This window comes from Salmo salar, chromosome ssa25, assembly GCF_905237065.1.
Source record: "Salmo salar chromosome ssa25, Ssal_v3.1, whole genome shotgun sequence".
Taxonomy (NCBI): Eukaryota; Metazoa; Chordata; class Actinopteri; order Salmoniformes; family Salmonidae; genus Salmo; species Salmo salar.
This window is the reverse complement of record NC_059466.1, coordinates 33,032,733-33,059,478: the sequence shown is the minus strand read 5'-3', so window position 1 is coordinate 33,059,478 and position 26,746 is coordinate 33,032,733. Positions and strand designations below refer to the sequence as shown.

Genomic DNA, 26,746 nt, shown 5'->3' with positions numbered 1-26,746 from the left:
CCGGGTATCCGGGATGAGGATATTGACCTCATCCCATCAGTAGAGGATGCCTGGATGCTCTTTAAAATAGCTTTCTTCACCATCTTAAATAAGCATGCTCCGTTCCCAAAAAATTGAACTAAGAACAGATATAGCCCTTGGTTCACCCCAGACTTGACTGCCCTTGACCAGCACAAAAACATCACAAAAACAGCACAAAAACATAAAATTATCCACAGAAATTGTTGCAACCCCAATTATTAGCCTGTTCAACCTCTCTTTCATATCATCTGAGATCCCCAAAGATCGGAAAGCTGCCATCCCCCTCTTCAAAGGGGGAGACACTCTAGACCCAAACTGTTACAGACTTATATCCATCCTGCCCTGCCTTTCTAAAATCTTCAAAAGCCAAGTTAACAAACAGATCACCGACCATTTCGAATCCCACCATACCTTCTCCACTATGCAATCTGGTTTCCGAGCTGGTCATGGGTGCACCTCAGCCACGCTCAAGGTCGTAAACGATATCATAACCGCCATCGATAAAAGACAGTACTGTGCAGCCGTCTTCATTAACCTGGCCAAGGCTTTCGACTCTGTCAATCACCACATTCTTATCAGCAGACTCAATAGCCTTGGTTTCTCAAATGACTGCCTCACCTGGTTCACCAACTATTTCTCAGATCGAGTTCAGTGTGTCAAATCGGAGGGCCTGTCGTCTGGACCTCTGGCGACAGGCCCTCCTATGGGGGTTCCACAGGCTTCAATTCTCTGGCTGACTCTTTTCTCTGTATATATCAATTATGTCGCTCTTGCTGCTGGTGATTCTCTGATCCATCTCTAAGCAGACGACACCATTCTATATACATCCGGCACTTCGTTGGACAATGTGTTAACAAACCTCCAAACGAGCTTCAATGCCATACAACACTTCTTCCGTGGCCTCCAACTGCTTTTAAATGCTAGTAAAACTAAATGCATGCTCTTCAACCGATTGCTGCCTGCACCCGCCCGCCCGACTAGCATCATTACTCTGGACGGTTCTGACTGAGAATATGTGGACAACTACAAATACCTAGGTGTCTGGTTAGACTGTAAACTCTCCTTCCAGAATCACATTAAGCATCTCCAATCGGGTTCCTATTTTGCAACAAAGCCTCCTTCACTCATGCTGACAAACATACCCTAGTAAAACTGACTATCCTACCGATCCTTGACTTCGGTGATGTCAGCTACAAAATAGCCTCCAACACTCTACTCAGCAGACTGGATGTAGTCTATCACAGTGCCATCCGTTTTGTCACCAAAGCCCCATATACTACCCACAACTGCGACCTGTATGCTCTCGTTGGCTGGCCCTCGCTACATATTCCTCGCCAAACCCACTGGCTCCAGGTCATCTATAAATCTTTACTCGGTAAAGCCTCACCTTATCTCAGCTCACTGATCACCATAGCAACATCCTCCCATAGCACGCGCTCCAGCACGTATATTTCACTGGTCACCTCCAAAGCCAACACCTCTTTGGCCGCCTTTCCTTCCAGTTCTCTGTTGCCAATGACTGGAACGAATTGCAAAAATCACTGAAGCTGGAGACTTATATCTCCCTCTCCAAATTTAAGCATCAGCTGTCAGAGCAGCTTACCGATCACTGTACCTGTACACAGCCAATCTGTAAATAACACACCCAACTACCTCATCCCCATATTGTTATTTATCTTCATGCTATTTGGAACCCCAGTATCTCAACCTGCACATCATCATCTGCACATCTATCACTCCAGTGTTAACGCTAAATTGTAATTATTTCGCCTCTATGGCCTATTTATTGCCTTACCTCCCTAATCTTACTACATTTGCACACACTGTACATAGACTTTTTCTATTGTGTTATTGACTGTACGTTTGTTTATCCCATTATTGTGGAGGCAGGTAGCCTAGTGGTTAGAGTGTTGGACTAGTAACCGAAAGGTTGCAAGATTGAATCCCTGAGCTGACAAGGTTAAAATCTGTCTTTCTGCCCCTGAACAAGGCAGTTAATCATTGTCATTGAAAGAATTTGTTCTTAATTGCCTTGTTAAATAAAGGTAAAATATAGAACTCTGTGTTGTTGTTTTTGTAGCACTGCTTTGCTTTATCTTGGCCAGGTCGCAGTTGTAAATGACAATGTAAACTGTGAAATGTGTGTGTGTGTGTGTGTGTGTGTGTGTGTGTGTGTGTGTGTGTGTGTGTGTGAAATAAAATAAATAAATAAAAATGTGGATTCTGTCTGGCCTCTCCTCTCTGTATGTGGGTGATTAGCCAGTGATGGGACTGTCTCTGGGTCTTCTTTCTCTCTCTCTTCAATACACACAGCCTAATGAAGGAGCCACACACCCACACACACACGCAGGTGTACACACGCACACACGTTGATCTACACATTTTGTCACGTTACAACACTCCCATCCATTATGGATTATAGGAGAGAGAGAGAGAGAGAAAAAAGAGAGAGAAGAGGGGGTGTAAGAGGCAGAGCTCTTTGTGCCTCTCCTGGCTGACTTAACACTCTTCTGAGACACAGAGAGCATTCATATCCAACATCCTCTGATCACCATCTGAGGTGACATCAACCACCGGAGGTTCAGAGAGTTCACTGCTCACAGGAGGAAAACAAAAATGTTTCCATTGTTGCAAATGCTTAAGAATCAATGAATAATTCTACTGTCATTCTGCTAATAATCAGTCACAATAATAGATCTACTGGAATAGTCTTCCTGGAACTGTAGAAAGACACCATTGTTCTGTAGCGTACAGTGGCCCTGTATTTCATGTTGTGTTTTTCAGTGTGTGTGTGTGTGTGTGTGTGTAGCTAAGACTCTGCTCTTGTTCCTGGTCTGCTGGGTTGGAGAGGTCGACAGCTTATTATCAGATCATTATAACAAGAAGCCATCTCTACACATCTCCCTAGGGCTGTGACAGTAATTGGATTACCGTGACATTGACGGTTTTGGATGAAGACCATCATGAAAATAGAATTTCTTAATACAATGTTTTATCAACTTCATTTTATTGTAGATATACTTTACCCATAGCGGGAGTGTTAACCTGTTAGGGCTAGGGGGCAGTATTTACACGGCCGGATAAAAAACGTACCCGATTTAATCTGGTTATTACTACTGCCCAGAAACTAGAATATGCATATAATTATTGGCTTTGGATAGAAAACACCCTAAAGTTTCTAAAACTGTTTGAATGGTGTCTGAGTATAACAGAACTCATATGGCAGGCAAAAACCTGAGAAGATTCTGTACAGGAAGTGCCCTGTCTGACCATTCCTTGGGCTTCTTGACTCTTTTTATTGAAAACTTAGGATCTTTGCTGTAACGTGACACTTCCTACGGCTCCCATAGGCTCTCAGAACCCGGGAAAAAGCTGAATGATGTAATTCCAGCCCCTGGCTGAAAAACATTAGCGCCTTTGGTAAGTGGTCTATCAGAGGACAATGAGACTGAGGCGCGTGCACGAGGCGACCCCATGTTTTTATTTTCTCTCTCTTTGTACTAAAACACAGATTCCCGGTCGGAATATTATCGCTTTTTTACGAGAAAAATGGCATAAAAATTGATTTTAAACAGCAGTTGACATGCTTCGAAGTACGGTAATGGAATATTTAGAATTTTTTTGTCACGAAACGCGTCAGGCGCGTCACCATTCTTTACCCTTTCGGATAGGGTCTTGAACGCACGAACAAAACGCCGCTATTTGGATATAACTATGGATTATTTTGAACCAAACCAACATTTGTTATTGAAGTAGAAGTCCTGGGAGTGCATTCTGATGAAGAACAGCAAAGGTAATAACATTTTTCTTATAGTAAATCTGACTTTGGTGAGGGCTAAACTTGGTGGGTGTCTAAATAGCTAGCCCTGTGATGCCGGGCTATCTACTTAGAATATTGCAAAATGTGCTTTCACCGAAAAGCTATTTTAAAATCGGACATAGCGGGTGCATAGAGGAGTTCTGTATCTATAATTCTTAAAATAATTGTTATGTTTTTTGTGAACGTTTATCGTGAGTAATTTAGTAAATTCACCGGAAGTTTGCGGGTATGCTAGTTCTGAACGTCACATGCTAATGTAAAAAGCTGGTTTTTGATATAAATATGAACTTGATTGAACAAAACATGCATGTATTGTATAACATAATGTCCTAGGCGTGTCATCTGATGAAGATCATCAAAGGTTAGTGCTGCATTTAGCTGTGATTTGGGTTTATGTGACATTATATGCTAGCTTGAAAAATGGGTGTCTGATTATTTCTGGCTGGGTACTCTGCTGACATAATCTAATGTTTTGCTTTCGTTGTAAAGCCTTTTTGAAATCGGACAGTGTGGTTAGATTAACGACAGTCTTGTCTTTAAAATGGTGTAAAATAGTCATATGTTTGAGAAATTGAAGTAATAGCATTTCTAAGGTATTTGAATAACGCGCCACAGGATTCCACTGGCTGTTACGTAGGTGGGACGAAATCGTCCCACTGGCCCTAGAGAAGTTAACTATTGATTATATGGAATTGTTTTGCTAATTTAGTCCATCTATTAAACTGTATACATCTCCTCCTCTTTCCAACTATCTGTTGAAGTGAAATCAGCAAATCCACAATATGCGTGAATAGGAGAGAGTCTTTGAAGGTCAATTCAGTTCATTGAAGTGGGGAGGGAGTTACCATAGCAGAACTTATTGATTACTTTACATGTATAATGAATGTTTATGTTGGGGTCAATGGAGGGTGGATAAGAACTAGGTGTATGGAAAGTTAATCAGTGGATCCTATGGAAGGAGGCAAAGGGCAACAGTCTGGTTTCAGCCACTGATAAGGTAGGACAGTCGTGGATTAGGGAGGAGTGAGGAATTCGGCCCGAGGTCAGGTCAGATGACGTGAGGGGGAACAGTCTGGTTTCAGCCACTGATAAGGTAGGACAGTTGTGGATTAGGGAGGAGTGAGGAATTCGGCCCGAGGTCAGTTCAGATGACGTGAGGGGGAACAGTCCTGTCACACACATATACTTGCATGCCCACAAAGGTTCTAGCAGGAGGCGGGGCCATGACTACACCAGTGAGTGAGAGGAACAAATGAAGTTCCTGACTAGCAACAGAGATATGTTGGCTATCTGATGTGCAAAGAAGTGACTCCTCCTAGTAGGAGGGTATAAATATATGTGCTTATATAAACATGTCTTTGTCTTTTCACCCAGTGGTTGAATAAACTTGGTTTGAGCTTTTCCTAATCATCCGTTTGAGTTTTTACTCCGACCTTCACTTCTGACCTTTTTCGTTGTTACAGTAGATTGGAGGAGTGAGGTGAAGAAGCTGGCTCACATAGCATCAAAAAAAACATGGCATCACTTATTGAGGCACATTTAGATTTCAAACCTAACAACAATGGAGAACCAAATGACTTGGACCAGCCTGCTTGCATAATATGCGCAAAAACCATAGGAGATCTTCTAAGACTTACAGCACCACAAACGGGACATTGACAAACGGGACACTGATAAACGGTAAACGGGACACTGATAAACGGGACACTGATAAACGGTAAACGGGACACTGATAAACCGGACACTGATAAACGAGACACTGACAAACGGGACACTGATAAATACCTGGCCGAAGCCCTGCGTTCGGGATTGCTTGACTGGGCCCTTGACAAAAATAAAGTGTCCTGTATGACCACAGACAAAGGGGTCAACATTGTGGCTGAAGTGAGTCAACTGAACTGGCCTTAGCTAAATTGCTTTGGCCACAATCTTCATCACTTTAAAAAAATTCTGCTAATCTCTCCAGTCATATAAAGTGTAGTAGAATTGCATGAAATGTTTTTTTCCTGTGTAAAGAAAGGAGAAGAAACGTATCTGATATAGCCTAGCCAAGGCCAATACTCTACCACGTGCTGCACTGAACAGTCTTTTCGCGAACAGTGATTTGAGTTATATTAAACTAAATTATGACTATCCAATTTACTAATGACATTAGGAATATTCATATGTCTTCGATAAGTCTGCAAATGTGATGATGCATGAATGCTTTATATTTTTGACGGTGAAAATGTGCTTCCCCAAACTTTAGGTTCACAAGACAGTTAGGTCTAAATGCGCTAATGTTGTTCCTATGCTTAGTGGGAGATAGTGATCTACACTCAAAAAGTGTGTGTGTGTGTGTGTGTGTGTGTGTGTGTGTGTGTGTGTCACACCTCCACACTCCCATCTCACCCTACTCACCAATGGGCTGTATCCGTAGCTGGGTCTTATCAGCCTGCTTGCGGGTCATGGTGAACCAGCTGCGGTCAGGGTCCTGGATCCACTCTGCAGCCTGGCAGTAGAGCAGGCCCTGGTCAGCAGGCTGCAGCCGGTGGATGGTCAGCCTGTAGGACGTAGCGCTGGTCTTATCCAGTCTCAGGTCTCCTGCAGTCATCCTCTGTTTGTAAGGCCCACCGGCCCGGAGGACAAAGTCTCGGGACAGGGTGAGGATCTCCTGGGGCGACACGTTAGAGTCCTCAGGGGAACGCAGGTACCAACCCACAGACAGGTGTGTGTGCTGCTCTGTCGCCCGGGAAACTTCACAGGTGAGCTGGAGTGTGTCACCCTCCACCTGGGAGAGGGTCTGTGGTGGCGCGGTGACAGTGAGGGAGTCGGGGATGACTGCAGGAGGAGAGGAGGAAGAAGAGAGAAGAGATGAGTATCACATCGGTGGTTCTATGGCATATGGCACTCCCAGGTGGAGCACATCGTTTGGTTGGAGCATGGATCATAGTTGTGGCTTTCATTCCCATATGTCAACTTTAAGTGGCTTTATATGAAAGCATCTGCTATATGACCTTATTGTTGTTATATTTCTATTACATCAGTTGACACCTGCCCCTGGCATATAGCATAACCCTCTCAGACATTCAGGGCACGCACGCACACACCACACACACAGTGTTCAACCAGCCAGGGCACGTTCTCCTAAATGACAGCCTAACACTGGAACCTCAAACTGAGCATTTCCCTGTAGGTGGACCAGATCACACACAGTGTTCAACCAGCCAGGGCACGTTCTCCTGAATGACAGCCTAACACTGGAACCTCAAACGGAGCATTTCCCTGCAGGTGGACCAGATCACACACAGTGTTCAACCAGCCAGGGCACGTTCTCCTGAATGACAGCCTAACACTGGAACCTCAAACGGAGCATTTCCCTGCAGGTGGACCAGATCACACACAGTGTTCAACCAGCCAGGGCACGTTCTCCTGAATGACAGCCTAACACTGGAACCTCAAACGGAGCATTTCCCTGTAGGTGGACCAGATCACACACAGTGTTCAACCAGCCAGGGCACGTTCTCCTGAATGACAGCCTAACACTGGAACCTCAAACGGAGCATTTCCCTGTAGGTGGACCAGATCACACACTCAAAATATACAGACAATGTATTTGGAATGAGAACACATTTCAGAATGAGCTACTATGTATAGCTGACAACAGAAACAAACAAACTCTTCCGGTTAAAAACAGAGAGGAAAAGCGGGAAAGACAGACAGACATGACAGGTTTAGGAGGGAGAAGTGGTAAAACCCTCTATACAGAGACAGGGCTCGGTGGGCGGCAGGATTATTCTGGGATGGAAGATGATGACATGTCCCAGCAGCAGTCAGAGGGTGTGTGTGTGTTTCTCTGAAGTGCCTTGTGAAGCCTAACACTGTAATATCGTATTTTATAACTTAACTAGGCATGTTGGCAATAGAAAAAGCTTTCAAATGATGCCCACCTGACCCAGATAGCGATTTTTATGGGCCGTTTCTGGATCGCGTAAACAACAGTAACTGTGTGATGGCAGTGATGCAGGGTTGTGTTCCAAACCAAAAAATCTACAAGTGTGTTTGCACTAGTTCCTCAATGGCACAGCTAGGACAGCTCAAAACAGCACCTTATAGTTGCATTGAAATGACGTAGGAACTGTGCCCACTTTGGAGAGGTGTGGCCACTTGGAGATACCAGTTAGTCCTCTTACTTGATCTGTCTTATGTTGCACCTACCCCACATTCTCCAGGAATATTCTTATCATGTTAGTGAATGTATCCAGAGTATTTTCAGACTGCGTTATCAACAAATGTGGCAAAAAGTACAGAAAATGCCAAATGCACATAAAATCAACAAGTGTAATGTTTAGATTCCGTCTTGTGTCAGGTGAACTGTTGGGTCCTCAACTTTGGTCTAATATTTTTCCCAGAATCTCCAAAGTGTTCCCTTTCAATTCCTACCATGCTGATGCATTGCATATTTCTTCTGTAAGAAACATTTTAATTTAGCCCTATCCATATAGCCAATTCCCACAGTGTAAAGGGTCAATACATCCTGTCTGAATGTCTGTCAGTTGGATTCATATCCTGTTCAGGTTCTATTATCTCAATGGGAAATGGCTCATCTAACCGGTTAGGAGCAGTGGGGAATGTGATGTGGTTTAGATCTAATGACAGAGACCACAGCGAAGACACACACACACACACACACACACACACACACACACACACACACACACACACACACACACAACTGATTCTGTATAAACATCTAGGGCTGTGTAAGACACAATGGGTAGCAGCAGCAGTCATCCTTTTAGCTGGCCTGGACAAATGAATGGAGGATGGAATAATGCAGGGCCTGGGAGTAGGCTTTCCAGTAATATAGTGTGGTATTGTCAAGCCCTGGTTAAGATGCTTGGCTATTCAAGAGCTTTGTCAAGATGTATGGTATTGGAGTGTATTGTGCACCAGGCGCATGGTATTGAAGTGGTTTGTAGATTTTAAACATTGTAATTGTTGAGATGTCACATGGGCTAGTTTCAAGCCTGGTGGTATCCAAACATCCTGAAGTTATCCTGGTATGACTGAGCACAGATGCTAAAAACAGCTTGATCCCAATCTCTTTCTCTTTGTACGTGTGTGTGCGTGGGCGTGTGTGTGTATGTGTGTGTAGATTGAGATTCAGAGAGATATCAGGAACAACAGAGACAGCCACCACTAATGAAATGAGAGAACAAAGAGATCAGAGAAAAGACATAGAAGAGGAGGAGGATCTGTGTTCAACATCAGGTTACTGCAGTTTATCAAGGCACTGGGAAGAATGACAACATGAGAGCGAGACAGATGAAAAACCACAGGAAATACAGGAATTTGTTTGATTACAATCCCACTGAAATTGTGGCTATGTAACTCCAGAAATGGAATGCAATATTTAGCATACCAGTATCGAGATTTGGGTTGTATTGAACTGAAATGACTTTGAATTAAACTGAAATTGGTTCAAAGTGATCTGAATTAACAATTAATTAGTTACAGTATAAAAGAAATAGAGCCCACACACTCAAAAGCTCCACCACTGGTTATACAGTCATAACATAGTATATACACGGAGTGTACAAAACATGAAGAACATCGGGGCTTTCCACGACAGACGGACCAGGTGAAAGCTATGATCCCTTATTGATGTCACTTGTTAAATCCACTTCTATCAGTGTAGATGAAAGGGAGGAGGCAGGTTAAAGAAGGATTTTTAAGCTTTGAGACAATTGAGACATGAATTGTGTATGTGTGCAATTTAGAGGGTGAATGTGCAAGACTAAATATTTAAGTGCCTTTGAATGGGGTATAGTAAGGTTTGTGTCAAGAACTGCAACGCTGCTGGGTTTTCACTCTCAACAGTTTCCCGTGTGTATCAAGAATGGTCCACCACCCAAAGAACATCCAGCCAACTTGTCACAACTGTGAAAAGCATTGGAGTCAACATGGGCCAGCATCCCTGTGGAACGCTTTCGAAACCTTGTAGAGTCCATGCCCCGATGAATTGAGGCTGTTCTGAGGGCAAAAGGTGGTGGGTGCAACTCAATATTAGCTTTTTATACACTCAGTGTATATATTATTGTTTTTGTGTTGCCCTTTTCAACTTAAATATGTATAGACTGCCTTAATAGGCGCTTGTCTTATGTCTATCAATATGGGTGTGGTACACTCCCGGTGAAACGACCAGACGAACATCCCTGCAGGATGAAAACGCTGTGTGTTTATTCATAAAGCTGCGTGGTGGAGCTTATGACTGTGTGGGCTCTATTTCTTTTACACCAACTTTTTTCACCCCACTAAAGGATGTGTGTTTGATCACACTTTACTATTAAATCAGTTATAGGCAATCCCTGTCACTAAGGGGAAAGTCTCTTATGAAGAGTCTCTGAGTCTGAACGATGGAGGCTTGATATGGGAGTCTCCATATCATGCCTGTGATACATAGCGTTCAGACAGAATCTGAAATGCCCAATGTAGGGAGAGAAGGTTCAAAGGCATGACGGAGGCCTCATTTGGTGAGTAAAAAGCCTAGTAGAGATCACCTCTCATACACGGAGAGACCACACTACTAGCCCAATCAATATGAGGGCGGGAAAAAAGGGAGGAAGAGAGATTTCTAACACAGGACAGAGTGGGAAAGAGAGAGAGAGAGAAAAAGAAGAGAGCCTACTCATTCCACAACAACCCTCCTATGCTACAGCCTCCTGTTGCCATAACAACCCACCAACTCCACACTACCGAGGTCACCCCTAAAACAGCCTACACCTCCCATATATCTCTCACCTGATCCCATCTCCCTGGTCCCCCTCCCCCTGAACCACCCAAACACTGAATAACTGCAAAACAAAAACTTGCTTCTCTGCTCTACATCCCCTCGGTTGGCACATGTCCACAAAACAGCTGGGATGGCTTGACACAGAGAAAAAACATACCTCCACCTACTCTACTGTCCCCAAGGCCAATCAAATACTGTCTGGAATGCATTTAACCAATCAGACATGACCCACTGGGGTCATGGTGTGAGGGTCCGATTAGGGCTGTACGAAACAGAACAAACTCTTTGGTCCTTTACAAACCTGCTGTATGTAAAATATTGTGTGCTATAGATTGGAAAATAATGAAATGTGACTCTGGATGGCAACATAATGATGTTTGTTTCCAACATTAGGGCTGTTTCCCTAAAGAAGTTAAATCCACTTTGCGTTTTGCAAAACGCTAGTTAGTTGGTCTATCTAAGTAAAACTAAATGCATGCACTTCAACCGATTGCTGCCTGCACCCGCCCGCCAGACTAGCATCTCTACTCTGGATGGTTCTGACTTAGAATATGTGGACAACTACAAATACCTAGGTGTCTGGTTAGACTGTAAACTCTCCTTCCAGAATCACATTAAGCATCTCCAATCGGGTTCCTATTTTGCAACAAAGCCTCCTTCACTCATGCTGACAAACATACCCTAGTAAAACTGATTATCCTACCGATCCTTGACTTCGGTGATGTCATTTACAAAATAACCTCCAACACTCTACTCAGCAAATTGGATGTCGTCTATCACAGTGCCATCCGTTTTGTCACCAAAGACCCATATACTACCCACAACTGCGACCTGTATGCTCTCGTTGGCTGGTCCTCGCTACATATTCATCACCAAACCCACTGGCTCCAGGTCATCAATAAGTCTTTGCTAGGTAAATCCCCACCTTATCTCAGCTCACTGGTCACCATAGCAACACCCACCCATAGCACGCGCTCCAGCAGGTATATTTCACTGGTCATCCGGATGTGTACCAAGCTCACTAAAAGTGGCAGTAATAAAGCCTCTCTTGAAAAAGACGAATCTTGATCCAGAAATTATAAAAAAACTATCGGCCTATATCGAATCTTCCATTCCTCTCAAAAATTTTAGAAAAAGCTGTTGCACAGCAACTCACTGCCTTCCTGAAGACAAACAATGTATACGAAACGCTTCAGTCTGGTTTTAGACCCCATCATAGCACTGAGACTGCACTTGTGAAGGTGGTAAATGACCTTTTAATGACGTCAGACCGAGGCTCTGCATCTGTCCTCGTGCTCCTAGATCTTAGTGCCGCTTTTGATACCATCGATCACCACATTCTTTTGGAGAGATTGGAAACCCAAATTGGTCTACATGGACAAGTTCTGGCCTGGTTTAGATCCTATCTGTCGGAAAGATATCAGTTTGTCTCTGTGAATGGTTTGTCCTCTGACAAATCAATTGTAAATTTCGGTGTTCCTCAAGGTTCTGTTTTAGGACCACTATTGTTTTCACTATATATTTTACCTCTTGGGGATGTCATTCGAAAACATAATGTTAAATTTCACTGCTATGCGGACGACACACAGCTGTACATTTCAATGAAACATGGTGAAGCCCCAAAATTGCCCTCGCTAGAAGCCTGTGTTTCAGACATAAAGAAGTGGATGGCTGCAAACTTTCTACTTTTAAACTCGGACAAAACAGAGATGCTTGTTCTAGGTCCCAAGAAAGAAAGAGATCTTCTGTTGAATCTGACAATTAATCTGGATGGTTGTACAGTCGTCTCAAATAAAACTGTGAAGGACCTCGGCGTTACTCTGGACCCTGATCTCTCTTTTGAAGAACATATCAAGACTGTTTCAAGGACAGCTTTTTTCCATCTACGTAACATTGCAAAAATCAGAAACTTTCTGTCCAAAAATGACGCCAGAAAAATTAATCCATGCTTTTGTTACTTCTAGGCTGGACTACTGCAATGCTCTACTTTCCGGCTACCCGGATAAAGCACTAAATAAACTTCAGTTAGTGCTAAATACGGCTGCTAGAATCCTGACTAGAACCAAAAAATGTGATCATATTACTCCAGTGCTAGCCTCCCTACACTGGCTTCCTGTTAAGGCAAGGGCTGATTTCAAGGTTTTACTGCTAACCTACAAAGCATTACATGGGCTTGCTCCTACCCATCTTTCCGATTTGGTCCTGCCGTACATACCTACACGTACGCTACGGTCACAAGACGCAGGCCTCCTAATTGTCCCTAGAATTTCTAAGCAAACGGCTGGAGGTAGGGCTTTCTCCTATAGAGCTCCATTTTTATGGAATGGTCTGCCTACCAATGTGAGAGACACAGACTCAGTCTCAACCTTTAAGTCTTTACTGAAGACTTATCTCTTCAGTAGGTCCTATGATTAAGTATAGTCTGGCCCAGGAGTGTGAAGGTGAACGGAAAGGCTGGAGCAACGAACCGCCCTTGCTGTCTCTGCCTTGCCGGTTCCCCTCTTTCCACTGGGATTCTCTGCCTCTAACCCTTTTACAGGGGCTGAGTCATTGGCTTACTGGTGTTCTTCCATGCCGTCCATGGGAGGGGTGCGTCACTTGAGTGGGTTGAGTCACTGACGTGGTCTTCCTGTCTGGGTTGGCGCCCCCCCTTGGGTTGTGCCATGGCGGAGATCGCTGTGGGCTATACTTGGCCTTGTCTTAGGACGGTAAGTTGGTGGTTGGAGACATCCCTCTAGTGGTGTGGGGGCTGTGCTTTGGCAAAGTGGGTGGGGTTATATCCTGCCTGTTTGGCCCTGTCCGGGGGTATCATCGGATGGGGCCACAGTGTCTTCTGATCCCTCCTGTCTCAGCCTCCAGTATTTATGCTGCAGTAGTTTATGTGTCGGGGGGGCTAGGGTCAGTCTGTTACATCTGGGGTATTTCTCTTGTCTTATCCGGTGTCCTGTGTGAATTTAAATATGCTCTCTCTAATTCTCTCTTCTCTCTTTCTGTCTTTCTCTCGGAGGACCTGAGCCCTAGGACCATGCCTCAGGACTACCTGGTATGATGACTCCTTGCTGTCCCCAGTCCACCTGGCCGTGCTGCTGCTCCAGTTTCAACTGTTCTGCCTGCGGCTATGGAACCCTGACCTGTTCACCGGACGTGCTTGTTGCACCCTCGACAACTACTATGATTATTATTATTTGACCATGCTGGTCATTTATGAACATTTTAACATCTTGACCATGTTCTGTTATAATATCCACCCTGCACAGCCAGAAGAGGACTGGCCACCCCTCATAGCCTGGTTCCTCTCTAGGATTCTTCCTAGGTTTTTGGCCTTTCTAGGGAGTTTTTCCTAGGGAGTTTTTCCTAGCCACCGTGCTTCTTTCACATGCTTTGCTTGCTGTTTGGGGTTTTAGGCTGGGTTTCTGTACAGCACTTTGAGATATCAGCTGATGTACGAAGGGCTATATAAAAATAAATTTGATTTGAATTTGATCCCCAAAGCCAACACCTCTTTGGCCGCCTTTCCTTCCAGTTCTCTGCTGCCAATGACTGTAACGAATTGCAAAAATCACTGAAGCTGGAGACTTATATCTCCCTCTCTAACTTTAAGCATCAGCTGTCAGAGTAGCTTACCGATCACTGTACCTGTACACAGCCCATCTGTAAATAGCACTCCCAACTACCTCATCCCCATATTGTTATTTATTTTTTGTTCTTTTGCACCCCAGTATCTCAACCTGCACATCATCATCTGCACATCTATCACTCCAGTGTTAATGCTAGATTGTAATTATTTCACCACTATGGCCTATTTATTGCCTTTACCTCCCTAATTTTACTACATTTGCACACACTGTATATAGATTTTTCTATTGTGTTATTGACTGTACATTTGTTTATCCCATGTGTAACTCTGTGTTGTTGTTTTTGTCGCACTGCTTTGCTTTATCTTGGCCAGGTTGCAGTTGTAAATGAGAAGTTGTTCTCAACTGGCCTACCTGGTCAAATAAAGGTGAAATATATTTAAAAAAATAAGCAGTCTCAAACGCCATTTTAGAGAATATGGCAGTCTGTCCAACCGGCCTCACAACCGCAGACCATGTGTACACTAGAGGTCAAACGTTTTAGAACACCTACTCATTCAAGGGTTTTTCTTTATTTTTACTATTTTCTACATTGTAGAATAATAGTGAAGACATCAAAACTATGAAATAACACATATGGAAATATGTAATAAAAAAAAGTGTTAAACAAATCAAATATATTTTACATTTGAGATTCATTAAATAACCACCCTTTGCCTTGATGACAGATTTACACACAGCTTCACCTGGAATGCTTTCCCAACAGTCTTGAAGGAGTTCCCAAATATGCTCAGCACTTGTTGGCTGCTTTTCCTTCACTCTGCAGTCCGACTCATCCCAAACCATCTCAATTTGGTTGAGGTCGGGAGATTGTGGAGGCCAGGTCATCTGAAGCAGCACTCCATCACTCTCCTTCTTGGTAAAATAGCCCTTACACAGCCTGGAGGTGTGTTGGGTCATTGTCCTGTTGAAAAACAAATGATAGTCCCACTAAGCCCAACCAGATGGGAGGGCGTATCACTGCAGAATGCTATGGTAGCCATGCTGGTTAAGTGTGCCTTGAATTCTAAATAAATCACAGACAGTGTCACCAGCAAAGCACCCCCACACCATAACCCCTCCTCCTCCATGCTTTATGGTGGGAAATACACATGCGGAGATCCTCCGTTCACCCACGCAGCGTCTCACAATAGACACGGCGGTTGGAACGAAAAATCTCAAATTTGGACTCATCAGACCAAAGGACCAATTTCCACCGGTCTATTGTCCATTGCTCGTTTTTCTTAGCCTAAGCAAGTCTCTTCTTCTTATTTGTGTCCTTTAGTAGTGGTTTCTTTGCAGCAATTCGACAATGAAGGCCTGATTCTCCTTTGAACAGTTGATGTTGAGATGTGTCTGTTACTTGAACTCTGTGCAGCATTTACTTGGGCTGCAATTTCTGAGACTGGTAACTCTAATAAACGTATGCTCTGCACAGCAATAACTCTGGGTCCTGATATCCAGAAGCTCATTTCTGACGTAAGATACGGTGGCAGAAACATTATGTACAAAATAATTTACAAATATCGCGAAAAAAACCCCACATAACAGCACAATTGGTTAGGTGACCGTAAAACGGCAGCCATCTCCTCCGGCGCCATCTTCCCAACTGATTGGCTCAAACGCATTAAGAAGGAAAGAAATTACTACCTCATGAAGCTAGAGAATGCCAAGAGTGTGTAAAGCTGTCATCAAGGCAAAGGATGGCTACTTTGAAGAATCTCCCTTTTTTGGTTACTACATGATCCATATGTGTTATTTCATAGTTTTGATGTCTTCACTATTATTCTACAATGTAGAAAATTGTAAAAATAAAGAAAAACCCTTGAATGAGTAGTAGTGTAACCACGCCAGCCCAGGACCTCCACATCTGGCTTCTTCACTTGCAGGATCGTCTGAGACCAGCCAACCGGACAGCTGATGAAACTGAAGAGTATTTCTGTCTGTAATAAAGCCCTTTTGTGGTGATAAACTTATTCGGATTGGCACCCATGTCTGCATCCCTGCCCAGTCATGTGAAATCCATAGATTACGGCCTAATGAATTTATTTCAATAGACTGATTTCCTTATGTGAACAGTAACTCAGTAAAATTGTTAAAATTTTTGCATGTTTAGCTTATATTTCAGTTCAGTATAATTAGGGTCCCATGGGAAACACTGACCAACACTTTGGTTCCTACTCTGTCACAACCATCTCCACCCTTACTTTTAATTAATTGTCATGCCAAACAAAACTGCATTCCAAGTGTCCACTGTATTTCAACCAACAAATTAGAATGATTTATGTATTTTTATGATTCCAACAGTTTACCCAAGTGTTTTGATCTATTATCATAATTAAAATCGTGGTCACAATATTTGGTAAAAAAAAGAATGTATATTCTATTTTTTTGCCCATATCGTGCAGCCCTAGTAAACACAGATGTGATCTCCTTGAGATTCTCCCAGTCGCTCTTTGACCTCAATCTGAGTAAGATTAAGGATGAGGCAATGGACACATGCACGATGTGCATGCCTGCGCACATACACTACAGGAGTGTGGACTTGGCCTAAATCTGGGAGAGAATTCAAGGACAGGCACCTGGCCAAGCCCATACTACTGCTGCTAGTAGTGGACTTGTTTTCTCTTAAGTAAGATATAGTACTATGATGAGCAGTCTAGAAACAGGCTACAATCACAACATGCTTACATTCGGTGGTTGAAATATGGTTTTATTTGCTACCCACCAGATTTTCAAAAGGTTTCACCAGGCGCGTTAAATAACAGTGGGTGTGTGGACTGGAATCTCTCCCCTCCCCCTTGCTTTCTCCCCTCTTGTTATTCTGACCCATCTCTCTTCCACCCCCTCTCCCTCATCCCCGTCTCTCCATCTCTTCTACCCCATCTCCCTCATCCTCCTTTCTCCATCTATCTTCTACCCCATCCCCCTCTCTCACATTTCTCTCTCTGAAGTGTTGTCGCTGGTCCCTCTGGCCGGCCTTTCATGTAGAGTCCCACAACATCAGAGACAGGTGTGACATGGCCAGATAAACGAGGGAGTAAAAGAGAAATGGAGAGACAGAAAGAGAGGTAAAGATGAAAACTTGAGCAGTGTGATCTGCAATGTCAACTTCAAACCCCCTATCCTAACATCAAACCTTTATTTAACCATTGAAGTTACACTTAAGAAATTCTCATTTTGAACAAGAACAGAAGGAGTAGATTAAAATAACCTGTGTGTGTGTGTGTGTGTGTGTTTTCCTATCGACTGTAATGGGTAAACCCTCATTATCAGATATCTTGAAATGGGAACTGCATATTACAAGACTAAATGGCAGCACTGAGTCACTAAGTGCCCACGGACACACAAGTATTAGTAATAATCCATACATTAAGTTACCATCAATAGGTTGTTATCAATAAAATGTCACAATACGGCGGGTGGAATCAAAAATCTAAAATTTGGACTCATCAGAGCAAAAGAACAGATTTCCACCGGTCTAATGTCCATCGCTCTTGTTTCTTGGACCAAGCAAGTCTCTTCTTCTTATTGGTGTCCTTTAGTAATGGTTTCTTTGCAGCAATTCAACGATGAAGGCCTGATTCACGCAGTCTCCTCTGAACAGTTGATGTTGAGATGTGTCTGTTACTTGAACTCTGTGAAGCATTTATTTGGGCTGCAATCTGAGGTGCAGTTAACTAATGAACTTATCCTCTGCTGCAGAGGATAAGTTCCTGTGGCGGTCCTCATGAGAGCCAGTTTCATCAAAGTGCTTGATGGTTTATGCAACTGCACTTGAACAAACTTTCAAAGATATTGAAATTTTCCGTATTGACTGACCTTCATGTCTTAAAGTAATGATGGACTGTCTCTCTGCTTATTTGAGCTGTTCTTGCCATAATATGGACTTCGTCTTTTACCAAATGGGGCTATCTTCTGTATACCACCCCTATCTTGTTACAACACAACAGATTGGCTCAAATCCATTAAGAAGGAAAGAAATTCAATTAATTAACTTTTAACAAGGCACACCTGTTAATTGAAATGCATTCCAGGTGACTACCTCATGAAGCTGGTTAAGAGAATGCCAAGATTGTGTAAAGCTGTCATCAAGGCAAAGGATGGCTACTTTGAAGAATCTCCCTTTTTTGGTTACTACATGATCCATATGTGTTATTTCATAGTTTTGATGTCTTCACTATTATTCTACAATGTAGAAAATTGTAAAAATAAAGAAAAACCCTTGAATGAGTAGTAGTGTAACCACGCCAGCCCAGGACCTCCACATCTGGCTTCTTCGCCTGCAGGATCGTCTGAGACCAGCCAACCGGACAGCTGATGAAACTGAGGAGTATTTCTGTCTGTAATTAAGCAATTTGGTGGTGATAAACTAATTTGGATTGGCTGTGCCTGGCACCCAAATATATTTAGATTTGTTTAAAACTTTTTTAGTTACTACATGATTCCATGTGTTATTTCATAGTTTTGATGTCTTCACTATTAATCTACAATGTAGAAAATAGTAAAAAAATAAAGAAAAATCTTGGAATGAGTAGGTGTGTCCAAACTTTTGACTTGTACTAATATATATATATACAGTTGAAGTCGGAAGTTTACATACACATTTGCCAAATACTTTTAAACTCAGTTTTTCACAATTCTTGACATTTAATCCTAGTAAAAATTCCCTGTCTTCGGTCAGTTAGGATCACCACTTTATTTTAAGAATGTGAAATGTCAGAATAATAGTAGAGAGAATTATTTATTTCAACTTTTATTTCTTTCACCACATTCCCAGTGGGTCAGAAGTTTACATACACTCAATTAGTATTTGGTAGCATTGCCTTTAAATTGTTTAACTTGGGTCAAATATTTTGGGTAGCCTTCCACAGGCTTCGCACAATAAGTTGGGAGAACTTTGGCCTATTCCTCCTGACAGAGCTGGTGTAACTGAGTCAGGTTTGTAGGCCTCCTTGCTTGAATACACTTTTTCAGTTCTGCCTGCCCACAGTTTTCTATAGGATTGAGGTCATGGCTTTGTGATGGTGACTCAAATACCTTTACTTTGTTGTCCTTAACCTGTTGGGGCTAGGGGGCAGTATTTTCACGGCTGGATAAAAAAACGTACCCGATTTAATCTGGTTACTAATCCTACCCAGTAACTAGAATATGCATATACTTATTATATATGGATAGAAAACACCCTAAAGTTTCTAAAACTGTTTGAATGGTGTCTGTGAGTATAACAGAACTCATTTGGCAGGCAAAACCCTGAGACATTTTCTGACAGGAAGTGGATACCTGATGTGTTGAATTACCTTTAAGCCTATGCCATTGAAACACACAGGGGTTGATTAATGTTTTGGCACTTCCTATTGCTTCCACTAGATGTCACCAGCCTTTACAAAGTGTTTTGAGTCTTCTGACTGGAGATCTGACCGAACAAGAGCCATGGAACGGTGATGGCCGATTAGACTCTGGCGCGCGAGTTCATGTTGGGTACCCTCGTTCCAATACGTTATAAAAGAGAATGCATTCGTCCACCTTGAATATTATTCATGTTCTGGTTAAAAAAGGCACTAATGATTTATGCTATACAACGTTTGACATGTTTGAACGAACGTAAATATATTTTTTCCCCTCGTTCATGACGAGAAGTCCGGCTGGCTTAGATCATGTGCTAACAACACGGAGCTTTTTGGATATAAATGATGAGCTTTTTTGAACAAAACTACATTCGTTATGGACCTGGGATTCCTGGAAGTGACATCTGATGAAGAGAATCAAAGGTAATGGATTATTTACATAGTATTTTCGATTTTAGATCTCTCCAACATGGCCGTTTGTCTGTATAGCAAAGCATATTTTTCTGGGCGCAGTGCTCAGATTATTGCAAAGTGTGATTTCCCAGTAAGGTTATTTTTAAATCTGGCAAGTTGATTGCGTTCAAGAGATGTAAATCTATAATTCTTTAAATGACAATATAATATTTTACCAATGTTTTCTAATTTTAATTATTTAATTTGTGGTGCTGACTTGACTGCCGGTTATTGGAGGGAAACGATTTCCTCAACATCAATGCCATAGTAAAACGCTGTTTTTGGATATAAATATGAACTTGATAGAACTAAAAATGCATGCATTGTCTAACATAATGTCCTAGGAGTGTCATCTGATGGAGATTGTAAAAGGTTAGTGCATCATTTTAGCTGGTTTTATGGTTTTGGTGACGCCTGTCTTTGAATTGACAAAACACAGCTATTGTCAATGTACTCTCCTAACATAATCTAACTTTATGCTTTCGCCGTAAAACCTTTTTGAAATCGGACAACGTGGTTAGATTAAGGAGATGTTTATCTTTCAAAGGGTGTAAGATAGTTGTATGTTTGAAAAATTCGAATTTTGACATTTATTTGGTTTCAAATTTGCCGCTCTTGAAATGCACCTGCTGTTGATAGGGTGCACCACAGGTGGCACGCTAGCGTCCCACATAGCCCCAAGAAGTTAAGCCATTTTGCCACAACTCTGGAAGTATGCATGGGGTCATTGTCCATTTGGAAGACCCATTTGCGACCAAGCTTTATCCTGTTGGGGATAGGGGGCAGTATTTGCACGGCTGGATAAAAAACGTACCCGATTTAATCTGGTTACTACTCCTGCCCAGTAACTAGAATATGCATATAATTATTGGCTTTGGATAGAAAACACCCTAAAGTTTCTAAAACTGTTTGAATGGTGTCTGTGAGTATAACAGAACTCCTATGGCAGGCCAAAACCTGAGAAGATTTCAAGCAGGAAGTGGCCTGTCTGAGAAGTAGTGTTTCATCTTGGCTCTTTTTATTGAAGACTCAGGATCTGTGCAATAACGTGACACTTCCTACGTCTTCCATAGGGTCTCAGAGCCCGGGAAAATGTTGAACGATATCGAGGCAGGCTCTGGCTGAAACACTTTATCGCTTTTGGCAAGTGGCCACTCAGAGTACTATGGGCTTAGGCGCGTGCCCGCTTCGACCGAATGGTTTCTTTTCCTTTGTCTGTTTATCTAAACGCAGATTCCCGGTCGGAATATTATCGCTTTTTTATGAGAAAAATTGCATAAAAATTGATTTTAAACAGCGGTTGACATGCTTCGAAGTACGGTAATGGAATATTTAGAATTCTTTTGTCACGAATTGCGCCATGCTCGTCACCCTTATTTAGCCTTTAGGATAGTGTCTAGAACGCACGAACAAAACGCCGCTGTTTGGATATAACGATGGATTATTTTGGACCAAACCAACATTTGTTATTGAAGTAGAAGCCCTGGGAGTGCATTCTGACGAAGACAACAAAGGTAAGAACATTTTTCTTATAGTAAATCTGACTTTGATGAGTGCTAAAGCTGCTGGGTGTCTAAATAGCTAGCCCTGTGATGCCGGGCTATCTACTGAGAATATTGCAAAATGTGCTTTCACCGAAAAGCTATTTTAAAATCGGACATATCGAGTGCATAGAGGAGTTCTGTATCTATAATTCTTAAAATAATTGTTATGCTTTTTGTGAACGTTTATCGTGAGTAATTTAGTAAATTCACCGGCAGTGTTCGGTGGGAATGCTAGTCACATGCTAGTCACATGCTAATGTAAAAAGCTGGTTTTTGATATAAATATGAACTTGATTGAACAAAACATGCATGAATTGTATAACATAATGTCCTAGGGTTGTCATCTGATGAAGATCATCAAAGGTTAGTGCTACATTTAGCTGTGGTTTGGGTATATGTGACATTATATGCTAGCTTGAAAAATGGGTGTCTGATTATTTCTGGCTCGGTACTCTGCTGACATAATCTAATGTTTTGCTTTCGTTGTAAAGCCTTTTTGAAATCGGACAGTGTGGTTAGATTAACGAGAGTCTTATCTTTAAAATGGTGTAAAATAGTCATATTTTTGAAAAGTTGAAGTAATATCATATCTAAGGATTTGAATAACGCGCCACAGGATTCAACTGGCTGTTGAGTAGGTGGGACGCTGAGGTTAACTTCCTGACTGATGTCTTGAGATGTTGCTTCAATATATCCACATCATTTCCCTTCCTCATGCAGCCATCTATTTTGTGAAGTGCACCAGTCCCTCCTGCAGCAAAGCACCCCCACAACATGATGCTGCCACCCACGTGCTTCACGGTTGGGATGGTGTTCTTTGGCTTGCAAGTCTCCCCATTTTCTCTCCAAACATAACAATGGTCAATATGGCCAAACAGTTCTATTTTTTTTCATCAGACCAGAGGACATTTCTCCAAAAAGTACAATCTTTGAACACATGTGCAGTTGCAAACCGTTGTCTGGCTTTTTAAACATTTTTTATGGTGGTTCTGGAGCAGTGTCTTCTTCCTTGCTTAGCAGCCTTTCAGGTTATGTCGATATAGGACTTGTTTTACTGTGGATATAGATACTTTTGTACCAGTTTCCTCCAGCATCTTCACAAGGTCCTTTGCTGATGTTCTGGGATTGATTTGCATTTTTCGCACCAAAGTACGTTCATCTCGAGGAGACAGAACGCGGTATGATGGCTCAGTGGTCCCATAGTGTTTATACTTGCGTACTATTGTTTGTACAGATGAACGTGGTACCTTCAGGCGTTTGTAAATTGCTCCCAAGGATGAACCAGACTTGTGGAGGTCTACAATTATTTTTTCTGAGGTCTTGGCTGATTTCTTTAGATTTTCCCATGATGTCAAGCAAAGAGGCACCGAGTTTGAAGGTAGGCCTTGAAACACATCCACTGGTACACCTCCAATTGAGTCCAACGATGTCAATTAGGCTATCAGAAGCTTCTAAAGCCATGACATCATTTTCTGGAATTTTCCAAGCTGTTTAAAGGCAAGGTAAACTTAGTGTATGTAAACTTCTGACCCACTGGAATTGTGATACACTGAATTATAAGTGAAATAATCTGTCTGTAAACAATTGTTGGAAAAATTATTTGTGTCATGCACAAAGTAGATGTCGTAACCAAACTATAGTTTGTTAACAAGAAATGTGTGGAGTGGTTGAAAAACGAGTTAATGACTCCAACCCAACTGTATCTAAACTTCCAACTTCAACTATATATATATATACACACACACACACACACACACACACACACACACACACACACACACACACACACACACACACACACACACACACATATATATACATACATACATATCATATATATATATATATATACACACACAAACATATATACACACACACACACAAACATATATACACACACACACACAAACATATATACACACACACACACACACACACACACACACACACACACACACACACACACAATATATAGCCCTCTAGGTTATCCCCTGAAAGATAGCTTGTTAACTTGCCATATTGACGAGAAAGTTGTTAGCAAGCTAGCCAATTTTACATGGTCCCTCAATCAATTTAGCCCATAATTTCTGTCAGCAGCAATCGTGATTAAACAGTGTTGAAAAGGGGATGTTAGGTAACTTCGATAGGTTGGCCTACAGTTGTGGCCAAAAGTTTTGAGAATGACACAAATATACATTTTCACAAAGTCTGCTGCCTCAGTTTGTATGATGACAATTTGCATATAGTCCAGAATGTAATGAAAAGTGATCAGATGAATCGCAATTAATTGCAAAGTCCCTCTTTGCCATGCAAATTAACTGAATCCCCCAAAAACATTTCCACTGCATTTCAGCCCTGCCACAAAAGGACCAGCTGACATCATGTCAGTGATTCTCTCATTAACACAGGTGTGAGTGTTGACGAGGACAAGGCTGGAGATCACTCTGTCATTCTGATTGAGTTTGAATAACAGACTGGAAGCTTCAAAAGGAGGGTGGTGCTTGGAATCATTATTCTTCCTCTGTCAACCATGGTGACCTGCAAGGAAACACATGCCGTCATCATTGCTTTGCACAAAAAGGGCTTCACAGGCAAGGATATTTCTACCAGTAAGATTGCACCTAAATCAACCATTTATCGGATCATCAAGAACTTCAAGGAGAGCGGTTCAATTGTTGTGAAGAAGGCTTCAGGGCGCCCAAGAAAGTCCAGCAAGCGCCAGGACCGTCTCCTAAAGTTGATTCAGCTGCGGGATCGGGGCACCACCAGTACAGAACTTGCTCAGGAATTGCAGCAGGCAGGTGTGAGTCCATCTGCATGCACAGTGAGGTGAAGACTTTTGGAGGATGGCCTGGTGTCAAGAAGGGCAGCAAAGAAGCCACTTCTCTCCAGGAAAAAGATCAGGGACAGACTAATATTCTGCAAAAGGTACAGCGATTGGACAGCTGAGGACTGGGGTAAAGTCATTTTCTCTGATGAATCCCCTTTCTGATTGTTTGGGGCATCCAGAAAAAAGCTTGTCCAGAGAAGACAAGGTGAGCGCTACCATCAGTCCTGTGTCATGCCAACAGTAAAGCATCCTGAGACCATTCATGTGTGGGGTTGCTTCTCAGCCAACGGAGTGGGCTCACTCACAATTTTGCCTAAGAACACAGCCATGAATAAAAAATGGTACCAACACATCCTCCGAGAGCAACTTCTCCCAACCATCCAGGAACAGCTTGGTGACGAGCAATGCCTTTTCCAGCATGATGGAGCACCTTGCCATAAGGCAAAAGTGATAACTAAGTGGCTCGGGGAACAAAACATCAATATTTTGGGTCCATGGCCAGGAAACTCCCCAGACCTTAATCCCATTGAGAACATGTGGTCAATCCTCAAGAGGCGGGTGGACAAACAAAACCCCACAAATTCTGACAAACTGGGCTGCCATCAGTCAGGATTGACTCTTTGCATCAATTTCATGTAATTGTCAATAAAAGCCTTTGACACTTATGAAATGCTTGTAATTATACTTCAGTATTCCATAGTAACATCTGACAAAAATATCTAAAGACACTGAAGCTGCAAACTTTGTGAAAATGTATGTTTGTGCCATTAACATTTGGCCAAGACTGTACATTGGTTGGAGAAAAAAGTACATATGGTCTACTTACCGCTATATGTTTAGCCAACTGTACAACGTTTCTTCCTGTAGCTTGCAAAGTAAACATTATCAGTTACTGTAATAGTAAATCGGCAAATGTGCCCTTCTGCTGCTTGACAGGCAGAACCCACGAAGGATGGGAAATAACCTAAACAACTCATACTTGTCAGGTACAGTTATTTTATTTAATATTACTCAAATATCCAATTAATGGTGGCCTATATGGAGAGATATCATGAGGCTACCCTCTGAAATGACATGTTCAGCTTATGTTTACTGACCATGAAAAGCATGCAGTTACTAGCTGTATATCTCTGATGATAGAGCTAAATGTGAGCAATTGTTTTGCATGGAATAATGGGACATGTGTAGTTCTGACTATGCTCTTCCACTTATTTAACGATCCCTTGAAAACGGCACGCAGTTGTCAATGGTTTTAGCAGAGCTGGGGGTCTCCTTGCCCCCAAGCAGGCAAATCGAACGCTCTGCACCTTATTGTGACATTTTATTGATAACCATCTCTAGGCATTGAAATGTGAAGAGGGGCAAACAGTCAGAACATCACAATAAGAAAAGGAGAATGGCCGAGGACACGGAAGGCTCATTAGCAGTAATTGCTCTGTGAGAAATGGAGATTACTGCTGAGAGGAAAATGGAGAAGATGGGAGATACTTCAACTCTACTGTAAGAGGTGTGTGTGTGTGTGTGTGTGTGTGTGTGTGTGTGTGTGTGTGTGTGTGTGTGTGTACAGGAATTGTACACTGCTCAAAAAAATAAAGGGAACACTTAAACAACACAATGTAACTCCAAGTCAATCACACTTCTGTGAAATCAAACTGTCCACTTAGGAAGCAACACTGATTGACAATAAATGTCACATGCTGTTGTGCAAATGGAATAGACAACAGGTGGAAATTATAGGCAATTAGCAAGACACCCCCAATAAAGGAGTGGTTCTGCAGGTGGTGACCACAGACCACTTCTCAGTTCCTATGCTTCCTGGCTGATGTCAGCGTAGTGTCCAGAGCATGGAGGCGCTACCAGGAGACAGGCCAGTACATTAGGAGACGTGGAGGAGGCCGTAGGAGGGCAACAACCCAGCAGCAGGACCGTTACCTCCGCCTTTGTGCAAGGAGGAGCAGGTGGAGCACTGCCAGAGCCCTGCAAAATGACCTCCAGCAGGCCACAAATGTGCATGTGTCTGCTCAAACGGTCAGAAACAGACTTCATGAGGGTGGTATGAGGGCCCGACGTCCACAGGTGGGGGTTGTGCTTACAGCCCAACACCGTGCAGGACGTTTGGCATTTGCCAGAGAACACCAAGATTGGCAAATTCGCCACTGGCGCCCTGTGCTCTTCACAGATGAAAGCAGGTTCACACTGAGCACATGTGACAGACGTGACAGAGTCTGGAGACGCCGTGGAGAACGTTCTGCTGCCTGCAACATCCTCCAGCATGACCGGTTTGGCGGTGGGTCAGTCATGATGTGGGGTGGCATTTCTTTGGGGGGCCGCACAGCCCTCC

The 26,746-nt window shown here is 42.6% G+C and overlaps 1 protein-coding gene across 1 annotated transcript in view; it reads right to left on the bottom strand.

Annotated features, from left to right (window-relative positions):
* The window catches only part of LOC106586624 (immunoglobulin superfamily member 3), a 135,115-nt gene that overhangs the window by 48,497 nt on the left and 59,872 nt on the right, over window positions 1-26,746 (bottom strand). Inside the window, exon 3 of the mRNA XM_014174111.2 lies at window positions 6,242-6,661. Coding sequence (XP_014029586.1) covers window positions 6,242-6,661 — 420 coding nt within the window. The remainder of the gene's footprint in view (window positions 1-6,241; window positions 6,662-26,746) is intronic.